At 34.4% G+C, this 16,575-nt stretch overlaps 2 protein-coding genes across 5 annotated transcripts; one reads left to right on the forward strand and one right to left on the reverse strand.

The window, feature by feature from the left end:
• Window positions 7,170-11,726, forward strand: LOC109724011 (probable inactive receptor kinase At5g58300). 3 transcript variants are annotated; one of them, XM_020252600.1, is made up of 3 exons: window positions 7,170-7,372; window positions 9,173-10,604; window positions 10,875-11,726. In XM_020252600.1, exons 2-3 carry the CDS (start codon window positions 9,323-9,325, stop codon window positions 11,495-11,497), a joined length of 1,905 nt encoding a protein of 634 aa, XP_020108189.1. In that variant the 5' UTR covers window positions 7,170-7,372; window positions 9,173-9,322; the 3' UTR covers window positions 11,498-11,726. The 3 variants fall into 3 exon arrangements, with proteins under 3 accessions (XP_020108189.1, XP_020108191.1, XP_020108190.1); XM_020252602.1 differs by lacking the exon at window positions 7,170-7,372 and adding an exon at window positions 7,437-7,633; XM_020252601.1 differs by lacking the exon at window positions 7,170-7,372 and having other exon boundaries at window positions 9,098-10,604.
• On the reverse strand, window positions 12,263-16,568 carry LOC109724012 (myosin heavy chain, clone 203). 2 transcript variants are annotated; one of them, XM_020252603.1, is made up of 10 exons: window positions 16,370-16,568; window positions 15,604-15,923; window positions 15,345-15,407; window positions 15,082-15,144; window positions 14,865-14,927; window positions 14,326-14,388; window positions 13,782-13,841; window positions 13,385-13,528; window positions 13,138-13,206; window positions 12,263-12,959 (listed from the first exon to the last, which is right to left on the reverse strand). In XM_020252603.1, exons 2-10 carry the CDS (start codon window positions 15,853-15,855, stop codon window positions 12,480-12,482), a joined length of 1,257 nt encoding a protein of 418 aa, XP_020108192.1. In that variant the 5' UTR covers window positions 15,856-15,923; window positions 16,370-16,568; the 3' UTR covers window positions 12,263-12,479. The 2 variants fall into 2 exon arrangements, with proteins under 2 accessions (XP_020108192.1, XP_020108193.1); XM_020252604.1 differs by having other exon boundaries at window positions 16,304-16,568.

Raw genomic sequence — 16,575 nt, forward strand, 5'->3', positions numbered from 1 at the left:
TATATATATATATATATATATATATATATATAATTGAGCTTCTATGCTTTTAAAAGTACCAAGTCATTAGTGCTTGTAAGTTTTCGGCCCTTAGATTAAAGGATGTGCGGTTAGGATGATATGAGCCCCCTAGGGTTGAGTAGGTGGTTGGTTGAATAGTATAATCTAACGGATAAAAATGATCAAAGGCGTAGATCTAACGGTAAAAAATTTACAAGCACCAAGTGCTTGGTATTTTTACAAGTATGAGTCCGGCTACTATACTTTTATGAGTATTGACTCTCTTATTCTTATAAGTTTTCGGCCCTTAGATTTATTCCACTGATCATTTCCATCCGTTAGATCATACTATTCAACCAACTATCCACTCAACCTTAGAGGACCACTATCATTTTAAGTGGAGATCATCATCATCCTAACCACACATCCCATCAATCAACGGTTAAAAATTTATAAGTATAAGAGAGATTATACTCATAAGAGTATAGTAGCCCAGCATATATATATATATATATATATATATATATATATGACTAATTAACATGAGCAATGGTTGGTAGTGACATTTCTTGTGGGGAAAAGTACTTGGGCACTAAAATTCAAGTCCCAGAAGATAATGTAACTTAATTGGATACAGGAAATGGACAGTGCTCTACATGCACTAGATGCAAAGTTTAAATGTTTTTTTTGCTTCCGTAGTCTATTGGCCCATAGAAAAACAAAAGAAAACCATGCGTAAGATTATTAGAAAAAAAATACTCAAAATTACTCGATTATAATCACCTTATTTGCTCTACACTGTTAGCTTCTAACAGTAGCATCAAATTGTGAGGTATAGAAACAGAACTTTGGTGTTTTTTTTTTATCTTTTACTATCGCATTTACTCGCAGTAGAAAAGTTATTTTAAAAGTTGGGACGAATACTATAAACATAGCCAAGTTTGATACGGCGATATTGGACCAAGCTGGGTCCAGAGCACTCCATCCTAAGCATGGCCCAAATAACTTGGCCCCAACATAAATTCAATTATATTTGTATAATATAATTTTTAATTAGGGTTCTTTGTTTTAAGTTTTAATATGCTTAAATTAATTAGCTGGTTGCATTGATGGGACTTGCTTAGCAATAAAATAGAACTCGGGTCACACTCTATCATTAAGAAAAGAGCATGCGCTAAACACCTATGATTAGAAATTAGATGATGGTTTGATTATTTGAAGTTGCTTATAGGCCCTAAACACCACATGATATATTAGCTTAATATGTGTGCATGATATTAAATATTACATCCGAGATGACATATATGGGTGTGAATTGGACCATAACTCTCTTAACAATATCGTTTTTATTGACCTTAGATTTTTAAAGAAATAAATTAAGACTTTACACGGTACCGAATCTTAGAAATTTTGTGTATAAATCCTACCAAACTTGAGATTTTGTTCAATTTTATCACTTATAATTAAGCCAAATTTACAGTTTGGACTTATCAAGATAATCTTGATTGAGACATAAAAAAAAAAGAAATTATTCATAGATTCCACCATTTGATTAATCTTTCCGACCCTACATTTTAAAGCATACATAACACCTTTTTTTGGAATGCAGAAAAACATGTACAATTGAAAGCGACAAATTGATTGACGTATATATATTGTAGTTGAAGCCAAAATAGTGAGATTTAGCGAATACTTCTACCCAACGCATTATATCTAATGATTAAACAAAGTAATAAGGCGGTTAAATAGTTGCATCCTAGGATATAATGAACACTAGTAATCCGCAGATTACGACATGCTAATATTATAAAAAAAATAAAATATTGATAAGGTAATAATTTTAAATTTTTTGAGTTATAATGAGATATCAATAAATATAAATAGTATGAGAAAAAAGAGTATGGAGAAATTTTATTTTACTTTTTTTTTTGTAAAAATAATTTGTCCAAATAACAATTGATCATATGAATTAATACATTAATTAGACAGTAAACAAGTGAGAAGACGAAACATCAGGCAGAGATGGAAAGGCGAAGCATCAGAGAGTGAAAAAAGAAAAGAAGATAAGGATAAAGGAGAAATTGCCATATGACGAAACTATAAAGAATAATATATAGATATAAATTTATGGTAATGACTTGTATTCGTTGGCCAGCTAAGTCTCAAAAACTCTGAAAAGCTCAACCTCCTGTATTCTTTATTTGACACACTCTTATATAGGTGTACTTCGTAAAATAAAAATGTAGTATAGGACAAATATCGTATTCTGATGCGCTAAGTACGGAGTAGTTATTAGTTAAGTGTTACTTTGCTCTAATCTAAAGTAATCGTGGCGGGCACAGCCGCACAGGCCAAGTTGCTGAGCTGATGTAGCTTAGGGTGTGTTTGGTTCAACGTAAAACTGCAGAAAAAAAAATTTTGGTGAAAAAAAAAATTTTGGTGGAAAAATTTTTTACGTCGTTTAGTGTTTGGTTTGTATGAAAAGAAAAATAGTTTTTCATGACTGTTGTTTGGTTGAAAAAAAAAATATTTAATATATTTTTTTATTTTATATATTATTAATATATAATTATTCTAATATATATATATATATAATTATTATATATTTTTTTCTCCTATTATATATACTAGTTAAGGGACCCGCGCGATGCTGCGGGTAGTTATTTTAAAATTTAATTTTAAAAATTAGTTATAAAAATAAATTTCAGAATTTAAATGGTGCAATAAGTATATCAAAAAATTTTAGTAGGCATAGTAGTCGCCCATTAGTTAGTGAAATAATTTTAGTAGATATCGTAATCCCCCAGTAGTTAGTGAATGAGATAAAAAATTATTGTTTGTGATTCTAGTAATTAATTTTCATCAAATATAAAATTAACTTAAACTGCATCAATTTTTTTTATTTTTTAATGTACAATTTATATGTGAATGCTTAATATTATAAAATTAATATTTNATATCATCTATTTTAACATCAGATGAAGTATTTTTGAGCTCCACTATAGTAGATCACATAAGAGAAATTGAAGTGTAGATGAGAAAATAAAAGAGCATAGAATCTTGCTCTGATAACATGTAGAATGTAAGAAATAAAATGAAAGATTGATTGAAAGAGGCAAAGAGCTAACTTTTGTTCACATACATGAGTTTACATACGAGTTCATATACAAATATAACAACTCAAGAATATTTCAAATAAGTAGTTGCAATAAATATTCAAACTAATAGATTATAATAACTAATCTCAATAGATGAGAGTTAAGCTAGTAGATCTTATCCATTCACAACAAGTCTCACCAATACATAAATTTTGAATTAAACTCAACTATATTCCTTAAAATTTACACCGGGCTTTGCTATATTCAAAAGAAAAAAATTGCAAAAAAGTATAGAGACTTCCCACAACTATAGAGCATTCTAAAATAGCCTCCTCAACTATTGCTTTTTTAATTGAGAGCCCTTTCAATCTCTAATTTTTTTAAAAATAAGTGATATTAGCTGAAAATTTTAAAAATTTAATTAGATTTATCGGTGATTTTACTAAAATTAATGAACTATATCAATAAACAGTTGGTAACTAATAGACTAATTAAAATCAGACAATTTTTTTAAGATAATTAATTATAAAATCTCAAATTGAAAAAAATTGGAAGTCGAAGGGGGCTCAATAAAAAAAAAAAATTTGAAAAAGCTCTCCTAGCATTTTTAACATATAGAAAAAGTAATGCTACAAATATATACCTCAAACGAATGCATGATGTACAACCTCTAATGGGCCACCTATTCAATCGGCCAGATATTTTTTTTTACTAGTCATTTGATGTGACTAGTGAGTTATATATTTATTGGATAGATGGGATATAAGATGTATACTCCTTTTAGGATATACATGCAGCTTTTTTTCAAAAAAAAAGAAAAGAAAACAAAAAGAAAAATTCCTAAAGCACAGGTTAGCTGATGGCTCAGAGGGTGTGTTTGGTTCCACGTAAAACTGTGAAAAAAAATTTTCGGTGGGAAAAAAATTTTACGTCGTTTGTGTTTGGTTTGTAGAAAAGAAAAATGATTTTCCGTGACAGTTGTTTGGTTGAAAGAAAAAGAAAAAAATAAAAAACTATTTAATATATATTTTCTCTTATTATATATATTATTATATATTATTAATATATAATAATTATCATAATATATTTAATTATTATAATTTATATTTATAAACAAGATATATTTAAAATATATATATAATAAATATATAATATAATATATAATAATATATTTAATATTATAAAATAGATTATTATATATTTATATATATATAAAATCAAAGAAGGAGAGAGAGAGGTCCACTGCTCTTTCTCTCTCTCTCTCTCTCTCACACAGGCGGTCCACGAGGTGAAGCTCACTTCACCTCGTGGACCGCGCACAAAAATCCTATGAACCTGCCAATTTTTTACTGTAGCTTTACGTGCAGAGCGGAAAACAAAAACTCTAAATTTTCAGCGTATCCGTAAAAAAAACTTTCCGAGAAAATTTTTTTACAGAGAACCAAACATCAGAAAAACATTTTTCAACTAAAAATTAATTTTCAAAGTACTTTTACAGCAAACCAAATACCCCCTTAGTGTCCATTTGGTATAACTTTTTTTTTAAAATTTTGAGAGAAAGGTAGTATGCTATTCGCTTCATTTATTTTATTTAGAAATAAACTTAGCTGAAAATATAAATCAACTAGTATTCAAACATGGGTCTCGAGTATCAACTATCAAGTCTTTTTACCACTTGCGCAAGGGACGGTTGGTCCATTTGGTATAACTCAATAAATAGTTTTCATATGTTGGAAGTCACAATTAGTTTTTGAATTCTAAAAGTAAAAGTTTCAATTGAAAGTTTCATCATTTAACTACAATGGATAACTATTATAAGGAATGAGTTCTCAGATTGATTCCACACTTCCTGTTTCTGCTTGTAGCTACAACATTTCTAGTATAACATTTGACAAAAAATGAAAAATAAAAAATTTTCATTGCAACGGAGATATAATGAGAGATTCAACTGAGATCCAAAAGTTTCTTGATCACACATCACGTGATGCTTTCTCAAACAATATGTTTCTTTTCTACAANTTTATATTTATAAACAAAAAATATTTAAAATATATTATATAATAAATATATAATATAATATATAATAATATATTTAACATTATAAAATAAATTATTATATATTTATATATATATATATATAATCAAAGAGGGAGAGAGAGAGGTCCACTGCTCTCTCTCTCTCTCTCTCTCACTCAGGTGGTCCACGAGGTGAAGCTCACCTCGTGGACCGCACGCAAAAAATCCTATGAACCCCGCCATTTTTTACTGTAGTTTTTTGTTTTCCGCTCTTGCAGCGCGGAAAACAAAAAGTCCAAATTTTCAGCGTATCCATAAAAAAAAGTTTCTGAGAAAATTTTTTTACAGAGAACCAAACATCAGAAAAATATTTTTCAAGTAAAAATTAATTTTCAGAGTACTTTTACAGCAAACCAAACACCCCCTTAGCGTCCATTTGGTATAACTTTCTTTTTTTTTAATTTTGAGAGAAAAATAGTATGCTATTCACTTCGTTTATTTCATTTAGAAATAAACTTAGCTGAAAATGTGAATCAACTAGTATTCAAACATGAGTCTCGGGTATCAACTATCAAGTCTTTTTACCACTTGCGCAAGGGACGGTTGGTCCATTTGGTATAACTCAATAAATAATTTTCATATGTTGGAAGTCACAATTAGTTTTTGAATTATAAAAGTAAAAGTTTCAATTGAAAGTTTCATCATCTAACTACAATGGATAACTGTTATAAGGAATGAGTTCTCAGATTGATTCCACACTTCTGTTTCTGCTTGTAGCTACAACATTTCTAGTATAACATTTGACAAAAAATGAAAAATAAAAAATTTTCATTGCAACGGAGATATAATGAGAGATTCAACTGAGATCCAAAAGTTTCTTGATCACACATCACGTGATGCTTTCTCAAACAATATGTTTCTTTTCTACAACGCTGAACACACTGTAAAATAGAAGAACTACGTGTATTCGAGATCTCATATTTGGGAGGCATGTTAATAAATGACAGTAACTACAAATTCAATCACAAATTAATAAGGAGAATGATGGGCACCATATTTTTGTCGCTTAAATAGTGATGGTGCTCCTTCCCCTTTCAAACGAACGAAGGACATTGATGAATGATGAATAAGGGCATTGATGATGGATGATGATGAAGCTCTCTTCAATGTGCATGGGGACACCTTTTTAGTGCGACAGATGATAATGTTGGTGGTTGAAACCCTTGCACTTGCAATAAGTACTGGAGATGTATTGAAAAAAACTATAAAAAAAAAAAAAAAAAAAAAGGAAAAGGAAGAGAGATGGAACATTCGAGAGATATTATTGTGTGTGCTTATGTGACTAAAGTGTTTATTTATTTATAGTAAATAAATTGAACATAGCACACGTGTCTATTTTATGCCCCGCGCTAACATTTGATCTTAATATTTTAAAATTAAAATTTAATTTAATAGATAAAATATTTGTGTTTAAAAGTGAAATTAATAGGTCAACATAAGATCGACCGGCCCGGCGTAAGTGACAAAAGGCTCAGTAATTAGTATCTGAGATCTAAAGTTCGAATACTAATTGATTTATATTTTCGGCTAATTTATTTCTAAAAAAAAATAAACTAAGTGAGTCAAAAAAAAAAAAAAAAAAAGAGAAGTCAACACAAGGATGTACTAAAATGCTCTCACTTTGATCTTAAAAATTGTAAAAATTATTTTTTTCCTAATCACACACAATAAATTCACTTTCTTATTTGTGTTATATTATGTAATAAAATTGGTCCGAGCGGTCTGACCGGCCTTATTTGGTCCGGTTTTTTGCATATTTAGTTAGGGCAGGTCCGGTTCAATGGACCGATTTCAAAATTGGAAATCCAAAACTTAAAAAACCTATCAAATAAAACATTCCGGACCGGACTGAACCGGGCCGGACCCAAGACATTCAAAGGAAACGGTTCGGTCGAGTCTGAGCTCGGGTCCCACGCCCGCTGAAGCGCAACGGTGCGGGAAAGGGCAAAATGGTAAATTCAGCAAAAGCCGAGACCATGTCAACAGTTACAACAGCTCTCATTCCTCCGCTTTAATGCGCTCTCTCTCTCTTTCTCTCTCCTCTGCTGCGATTTCAAGTCTCAAAAACCTTCGATTTCTCCCACAAATCCACAAAACGAGTACGGATTAGGGCTAATCGGAGCTCATTTTCCGCCATTAATGGCAATCGAGTCGAACCCTGGAGCACCGCCGCGTAACTTTCTGTGAGGAATCGCGAGGTACTCTCTTGTTTCTACTGATTCTTCGAGTTCGGATGGTGTAATGCGTCTAGGGCTTCCAAAAATAGGGTTTTGGGGGAATGTACTGGTTTCCACTAGGATTCGCTGAGTTGTTGTAGTATATCTTTGATGGATTCAGCTCCAATTGTGGAATTTGAGTATATCTTGGGTTACATTTGGTCTTTCTCCTGGAATTCTTAGCCATTTTCTCCATTTAGTTGAATGGGGAACTTGATTGCTGTTGAAATGCTTCTTTGTGAGGTAAATGTGGTTAAAAATTGGTTTTTGAGCTCTATTTTTAGCTTCAATGTTGGATTAGGAGCTATATTAACTTACTTTGGATTTTGTAATTTAAGCTTTTTAAGTTTGTATTTGGTTCAAATCAGTCCAAATCTGTAGGGATTTTTTACCTTGCCCTTTTTATTGTATAGGCTCTTCCATTCTATACATTACAATAGAAACTTCCCCCAAAAAATGAAGCTTTTTATGAGCTTTGGGAGTTGCAACTGTGAATCCTTGAAAAACTAGTTTATAAAATGAGCTTGTCTTCTTCCACAGTGGTTAGATTGGGTTTGGAGCTTGACCCTTTTTGTATGTTCATCATTTTTCTTTTTTAATATGGAGTTATCTTAAAGTTTAGTTTACTGAGCCCCTTCTTCAATGTTGTCCACACTTACCTATATCTTGAAAACAGTGTAAATAAGTAATTATTTAGCAAGATCAATGTGTAGCAGTGTAGCTTGTTTTACCAGGAACGTTTCATTGGTGATGACACCTCCCTCCCTTTTGAGCAATTTTCCTCTTTCTTAACCCCCTTTCTCCCTCCCTTAATTCAGCTTTTGCTTTGGCTTCTCACCGACTTTTCTCAGTATCAGCTTTTTTTTTTAAGTGGACACTAATAGTGTTTACTATGCTGTTTTATTTAAGCTTTATGAAAATAGATGAGAGCCACTAGAGCAGGATAGGATTCTGACTTCTGCGGCGCTCTTCTTTGAGGAAAGCATGGTTGGCTTTTGCTTTCTCCTTTTACTGATGCCTTTTGGCTTTTGTGTGCTGATCAAATTATTTTAATTTTTCTCTTGAGTTATTTCCTAAAGCACTCTTGATTTATTAATAAGCAAATAATAGATGAGCCTACCCTTTTCCCCAACCATATCTTAGCGCAAAATATGGTGCTTTCTCTTTAAATTTCTTCCGTTCTTTGAAAGCGCCCCTTTAATATTTTGTGTAGGCCAACAGTTAATTCTGAACTGATATTGAATATAGTGGGTCAGAAAAACTATATTTACTGATAATTCAACTTATTATGTAGTGACAGCGAGAATCATGTCTTTTCTGAACAACTAGCCATAAGAAAGCGCTTCCCTGGGATGGTCCCCTCCTAAGAGAATTCCCAAGGCATCCAAATTGAACAGTATTAAACACTTTCCCACTTGGAAAACTATGTTTTCTACTTGATTTTCTCCCCTTAAAAAATTGTATTTTTTACCTGCCAAGCAATAGATCCACTTTAGTCCTTAGCCTGCAGTTGTCCTTCCAGTACAAAGAGTTTTACAGTATTTAAGTATTTCGAATAGACACTTTATTTGTTTTACTGCTTTGGGAGGTAATTGTCTTTTTCAATCACTATAATACAATAATTTGTTAGAGAAAACATTTTTGATGGGCCCTCTGCTACTTTTTTTTTTACTCTCTCTCTCTCTCTCTCTCTCTCTCTCTCTCTCATTCTGTTTGTGAGTTATAAGCTTTTCTCATGTCTCTTAGATGAAGGCTGTCTAATTCAATGGTCCTTTCTTGCAGTGCGCTATCAGAGAGATGCCATACAATTCAATATTGGTTGCTTTCATTACTTGAGACATTAGACCAACTCTTTTTCCTCCATCTCCGCAACTTTACAACAAGCTTGAAGTTATTGTTCAGTTTCCTCTTCTGTTGTTCAAACATTTTGCCATGAGACACCATGACCTAAGATACTTTATTTTCATTTTGCTGCCCATAGTTTTCATCCTCTCTTGCTTTTTCCCTACTTCCGCTGCTGACATAAATTCAGATAAGCAAGCCCTCCTTGCCTTCGCTAATTCAATCCGCCATGGCCGCAAACTAAACTGGAATTCCAATAGCCCAATCTGTTCTTCTTGGCTTGGGATCAAATGCACACCAGACCAATCCCGTGTCCTCGCCCTAAGGCTACCAGGGGCTGGGCTTGTTGGCCCAATTCCTCCAAATACACTTAGCAAGCTTGATGCTCTTCAAATCTTAAGCCTTCGATCCAACCGCCTTACTGGGAGTATTCCACTTGACATCTTCTCACTTCTTTCTTTGCAATACCTTTACCTTCAACACAATAATCTATCAGGAGATATACCATCTTCGCTTCCTTCCGGACTTAACACGCTTGATCTCTCCTCTAACTCTATTACAGGAGAAATTCCTGCTGGAATTAAAAATCTCTCCAAACTTTCGATACTTAATCTGCAGGATAATTTGCTTTCAGGACCAATCCCTAACCTTAATCTCCCAAACCTGAAGCGTTTGAATCTAAGCGACAACAACCTAAACGGTTCTATCCCTGTCTCTCTTCAAAAGTTCCCTCAAGATTCATTCTTGGGTAATGTTCAACTGTGTGGCCCCCCTCTATCTCAGTGTTCTGCAGTTCTCCCTTCACCTTCTCCTTCTCTTTCTCCTTTGGCACCCACACAAGAACCGACGAAAAAGGTCCCCAGGAAAAGAATTAGTGCGGGCTTCATAATTGCGATTGTTGTCGGGGGATTGGCTCTTCTTCTTTTACTTGCAGTTGTTGTAATACTATGCCTTTCAAAGAGAAAAGGTGAAGAAGGTACTGGAGATTTGAAGCAGAAGGCACTGGAAAAACCTAAAGAGGAATTCAGTAGTGGAATTCAAGTGGCCGAGAGGAACAAGTTGGTTTTCTTCGAGGGGTGCACGTACTCATTTGATTTGGAAGATTTATTAAGAGCTTCTGCAGAAGTGCTCGGAAAAGGAAGCTATGGGACTGCTTATAAAGCAATACTTGAGGACGGCACTACAGTGGTGGTGAAGAGGTTAAAGGAAGTTGTGGTGGGGAAGAGAGACTTCGAGCAGCAGATGGAGATCATAGGGAGAGTTGGGCAACACCCGAATCTTGTTCCTCTTCGTGCTTATTACTATTCAAAGGATGAGAAGCTTCTGGTTTATGATTATGTTACCACCGGCAGCCTCTCAAGCTTGTTGCATGGTATGTTTTTCTCAAGTTTCTCATTTTGAGAGTCATCTTGTATTATATAGTTCTATAATGAAATGTTTGCAGGACTACTTTTAGGCGTCCGAAGGAAACAAGTATAAAAGAAGGAAAACTATCAAGTAGAACAGTAGTTGTTCTTTACTAATAACTTGTCTTTAGGAACTAATGTTATTCACTTATTCTTTACTTATAGAATCAGAATCTGTTCATAATTACGATGATAATCTTCTTTCTCATCATGTCAGAATTGAAACTCATCAACAGGTAACAGCGTTGCTGAAAAGACCCCGTTAGACTGGAATGCTAGGGTGAAGATCATACTCGGAACGGCACATGGCATCGCGCACATCCATTCCCAAGGCGGCCCAAAATTCTTCCACGGCAACATCAAATCGTCAAACATCCTCCTCAACTCTGACCTTGTACCCTTCATCTCGGACTATGGTCTCAGCCCTTTGATGAACCCTCCTTTCAATACTTCTTGTGTTGTGGTGGGCTATCGTGCACCTGAAACCCTCGAAGCCCGAAAAATCACCCAAAAGTCCGACATATACAGTTTCGGGGTCCTGCTCCTCGAAATGCTGACTGGGAAATCTCCGCTGCTTCAGTCGCAAGGGCATGATGACATACCAGATTTGCCGAGGTGGGTACAGTCTGTGGTTCGAGAGGAGTGGACTGCCGAAGTGTTCGATGTTGAGTTGATGAAGTATCAAAACATAGAGGACGAGATGGTTCAGATGCTACAGATCGCAATGGCGTGCATTGCTAGAGTTCCAGACCAACGGCCGAGGATGGAGGAAGTGATCAGGATGATTGAGGAAGTCCGGCAGGGTGGGTCAGAGGGCCGGCCATCGTCGGAAGACAAGTTCAAAGAGGCCAATGCATGAACTACATGAAGAGTTGAGATCAATGGCGTTTCATTTCGGAAAAAATCTGACAAATTGATCTTCATTAATCAATCAAAAACGCGAGTCCAAAAGCGGTAAAAGTTTGGCTCGAGAAAGTGTTGTAGAGCCCTTATCATTGTTTGCTTATTGTTAGGCTTGATGCTTGTAGAACAACTTTGGTAGTTTTAGATGAGTACTTCAATTTTTCAATTCTCTGTCATCTTATCTATGATTCTTCTTATCTTATTTTCCGTTGACTAAATACACCTTGCTGGTTGAGTAAGAAAGTAATAAGGCAAATGACGTATCTTCAACTTTAAGACAAAGTGCTTTATACATTTTCATCACACTGCAGAATATGAGGAAGAGGTTACTGTTTTACTGTGGTAACTCCAGAGTTAATGGAGTATCTGCGCAATTTAACCCCTTGGGGCCTATTAAACACTCACCATAACGATATTTTAAAATTTGTAAAGATCATGAATTGGCAGATAAAAGCAAGAAATATACACCACAAACGTATCCTTCACTTTTCCAAACTATCCATACATGCTGCAATAATACAAAAAAAAAAAAAGGTTCGATTCAATAAGAGGTCCAGTTCTAAAAGGTTAGGCATCAATAGAATTCCGATTAGGTATGACACATCATATGTCAACAACTATTAGTTCTCTTTCAATATCACCTTCACAAAATAATGCACTGCGCACAAAATATATATCCACTCAGAAAAGGAAATCAAATTACCTCCAAAAAAAGAAAGAATGAAAAAAGCCAAGCCCATGAAGAGAGTGTTAGACAATTAAAACTGCAATCGAGCTCCCAAATGACAAATATCACAAATGGAAGGCATCTGGACATTTTCCAAGCTGTTTGTAAGTTTCATATTACTAATGGCTCCTGTAATGCTATAAAAAAGAATTGAAATAAGATCATACGATAAAATTTCCTTATTTGTTAAACAAACTCAATCTCTCGCCTGTTAATGACCGGATCTGGATGTGTTTTGGTTCACTAAATCCGACCCACTGACATACTTGGCAACAAAAGAAATTAACCGGAACGGAGCCCCAATTAGCGGAGCATCAGTCAAAGGAACCTCTTCTTCTTTCAAATTGTTCATTACTCCTTGCGACTCTTCCTCATGAATCTCAATCTCATCCAATGGTACTGTGACGATCTCTTCGCTCATCCTTGGTTCATCTAATCCAGTTTTCTGCCCTGGGAGTGAAGAACTATCAGCAAATCCGCCGTTAATGTGGTTAGTCCCAAGATTTCCCTGAATTTGAATTGACAACTGATTGGCAATTTCACCATTTTGAGACAACTTTGCACCATATTCTTGTGCATGATCAACAGGAGTGGAGGTTCTGCTTAGTGCAATGACTTGGTTAAGATCATTGTTTGGAAAGGTTTCGAGATAATCAGTGCTATGATCTCGGTGAAGGTCTGTTTCAATCATCTGTAGGAAATATCAAGACATATTTTAAGTACAGGTTAATGAAATGGCTAAAAGCAAGCAAATGTTAGAATAATAGTGGGAGAGAGAGCAAGAGAGAGACTACTTGAAAGCTATTTCCTACCTTCCGACAAACCTGTGAAATGAGAGAGAGATAGAGTACTTGAAAGCTAATTCTTACCTTCCCATGAACCTGTGAAATTTCTGTATTCTGGCCTTGACTTGGTACATAAACTTTTCCCTCTGGAGACTGCATTGATATCAAGCTTTTATTAGTGCCATAAAATGAGGGTTGATTCTTTATCTACATTGGCTAAGTACAGATAAAATAGTATGAGGATTCACAGCTTCACATAGTTAAAAAAATATAATGTAGTCCTTCCATATCTATTAACTGAAAAACTGAAGCAATTGAAATTTTCCCACACCTGTGCCACATTAACAGATGGGTTTTCCTTAGAAACAACCTTTGTCTCAAGTATCTCTATCCTTGACTGCAACATAGATAAGTTCTCAACCAATCTTTGATTTTCTTGAATAACGTTGTCTCTGGATTGTTCCAACTCCTTTACCTGCCAGGCTTTGTTATTTAATAGTCATATCAGAAACTTACGCATTCATCTTATTCTACGAAGACAGCCAAAAATATGAAACGGCATGAAGTCCTTCCAATTAATACGATAAAGAGAACACTAATTTGACAAAAAAGTTCAAAAGAATAACATTATTTAAATATGTCGACATTTGCACCAAAAAAAAAAAGACAATAAAAGTTCTCACAGAACCAATTTGAAGCAAAGAAACAGACCTAGTAGAACAAAGTACCTGTGTTTGCAGTGCTCTGTTAACTTCTTCCAGTCCAGCAATTGCTTCCTTGATTGAAGTCTGAATAAGAGTTATCAACTTGTAGAGTTAACAAAAACTATCAAATGAAATAATGCTATACAGATGTCAATACGGCATACGTTTCTCCAAGTAACTGGTATAAAAAAAAAAAACATAACTTAAACACCATGAAAAAATGATGCAGATTAATACGGTTCATTGGTAAGACATGAAAGAAGCAAAAAAAGAAAATTTTGAGAATTATAATGACAAGGATGAAATAGTATAGCCTTAATAAGACAGAATAAATTAGCTTTCAAAGGCCACCTTAATATGAACTATCTATTGATCTACATGTCACATTAAAAAGGTTCGAGATATTTGAAAAACAAATAAAAGAAACATAAAGTGCCAAGCAAGCTGAGAAAAACCTACACCCAAGCCCACAAAAGTGTGCCAAGATAGTTGGAAAGATTTCCTACATAATGATACAGTAAAAATAGGACAATAATATATTGGTAGCAGATGGTAGAACGTTTATTACCTCCTTTAGAATCAAGGAGTCCTTGATGCCCTCTATGCTCTTGACTTTGTCCTCTAAAGTTACCTAGAATACCAATAGCATAACTACGTTAGACAATCCTGCATAACTAATTTTATGGGACAAATAGAGGAAAAGATGAAGAAATATATAATAGCCATGCAAATAAATTTGAAAGTAACAACAGCTAGTTTCAACTACTTGCTTTTATTGAAACTAACTTGCTTTTATTTTGGTAAGATAACAAGGCCCACCACTAAATTATAAAGAACCAATTTTCCTACACCCATAGGCGAACAACTTGTATACTCTGTTTAATCTGTCGAAGCAACATGACAATATTCTTAATAATTTTGCTCTGTTAATTGTTGTGTAACTCAGAAAACTTATTTATAGACATGGGTGTAGAATTGATTTGACTTTAGCAACAAAGAAAAAGAAATTATGGAAAGCAGCTACATGCCACTCGAGTGATTATGACAATATTGAAATCTTGATAATGCAAGAATTACATCATTATAAATGACAAAAGTAGAATGTACCTCCTTCTGGACCGATGAATCATTTCCATTCTGCAAGTAGTTGAGTTTTTCCTCCAAGATGCTCTGCAAAATAAAGCAACAACTAATTAGTAAGGGATAAGCAATTTGCTTTTGTAACATAAAAAAGAAATTGGACGCTCTCAAGCTCATCGTGCAAATCAATATGTTCTTCAGCAAATCCAATTTGATTATGCAAGAGAACACAGGCAAGAGTTACCCTGTCTTGAGCAAGAGAATCGACTTTGTTTTCTAGTCTTCCAAGCTTGTCCTCAAAGTTGATCTGCAAACATATGCACAATATAGCATTGTTCAAATTAAGCAAAAAATCAAGTTTTTGAGAAAATTAGAAGCTCGTGATATGAAGCTAATAAGAAGAATAAATTCTTGCTTGCAGATGTTGTGTACAGGGGAATAAGTTTGGATCAATAAGGTGTCCACCTCACCATAACTTGAATAAGAAAAACAGCATGCACACCTAACCTCTTTTCGAAGCCACAAATCCTTCTCATCTTCAAACTTCCTGATAGCTTCATTCAGTTTCACCTACAAGACAGAACAATTGCAGAAAAAGAAATTTGTGAATCAATAAGTACATAAAGGACCATGATTTTGTAACATAAAATTAGTGAAAAAAAAACTTTGGTTGGTAGACAAGTTTCCAATATACTCGTCAAGAAAATTACCAAAAAGGAAAAATTTAGTATTAGCGCTAATGTCCAAAAAGATGAAAGGAAATTACAAATTCTGCTTCGTAGTACTTATGCTTCTCCAGCTCCATTTCTGACTCTGAAACCACAGCATTTTGCACATCCACATTACTCGAATTCTGTCCATGATGATTCTGCTGTGACAACGAATCATGGTTCTGCTCCGTTGTTAAATCATGGTTATGCTCCTGCACAACCACATCTTCAGCATTGGAAGCGGTTTCCTCATTATTCTTACCCTGGTTGCCTTTCTTTTTCCTGTTTCTCTTCTTCTTTGAATCCATTTCTCCGCCTTTGACTCAACAAATCTGACCTCTTTTTCTTCGATGCCTGATTTCGTTTCTATAGCGATCTGTGGGAAATGAGATTCCACACTTTAGTTCTAACAAATAAATTGGGCAAAAATCCTGTATTCGTACCTAAAATCTCATGCACAAATTCTCGTGCTAGTTATGATCATACAATATGCTAATCAATCTAACAACAAGTAACTTGAGAGCATCAAACAAAATAAAAAATAGATTAATGGCACAGAAATATCGCTAAATCTAAGAGGAATTTAGAAGCTGCTCCCCAAACAAAGGCCAAAATTTGAGCAAAAGCTTATCATGCACTAAAAGAAATAGGATTACTTCAGCAATTTAAATTAAAAAACAGAAGCAATTCCCATTATTCCACCAAAAACTTATCAAATCGACAGCAGATCCAATACAAAATCGATAGCGAACTCACCAAATCGTCCGATTCAGAGATCTGATCCCGTGGAAGTGAAGAACAAATATTAAGTCAAACTATTACCTCGATCGATTCTCCCAAATTCGAGCTCGGATCTAGCCCTAGATCGAGGGCATCGCGTTAACACGGGGGTTTTGAGAATCGAGAATCGATTCGAGCTTCTTACGAGGAGAGGGGAATGTAATAAATTGAGCCCTAAAATTGTTAACGGCTCTGGGGAAGGAGCATTAAGGTTGCGTCACACGACGGTGAAGCACGTGTAACGGCTA

The sequence above is a fragment of the Ananas comosus genome, linkage group 18 (assembly GCF_001540865.1).
Source record: "Ananas comosus cultivar F153 linkage group 18, ASM154086v1, whole genome shotgun sequence".
NCBI lineage: Eukaryota > Viridiplantae > Streptophyta > Magnoliopsida > Poales > Bromeliaceae > Ananas > Ananas comosus.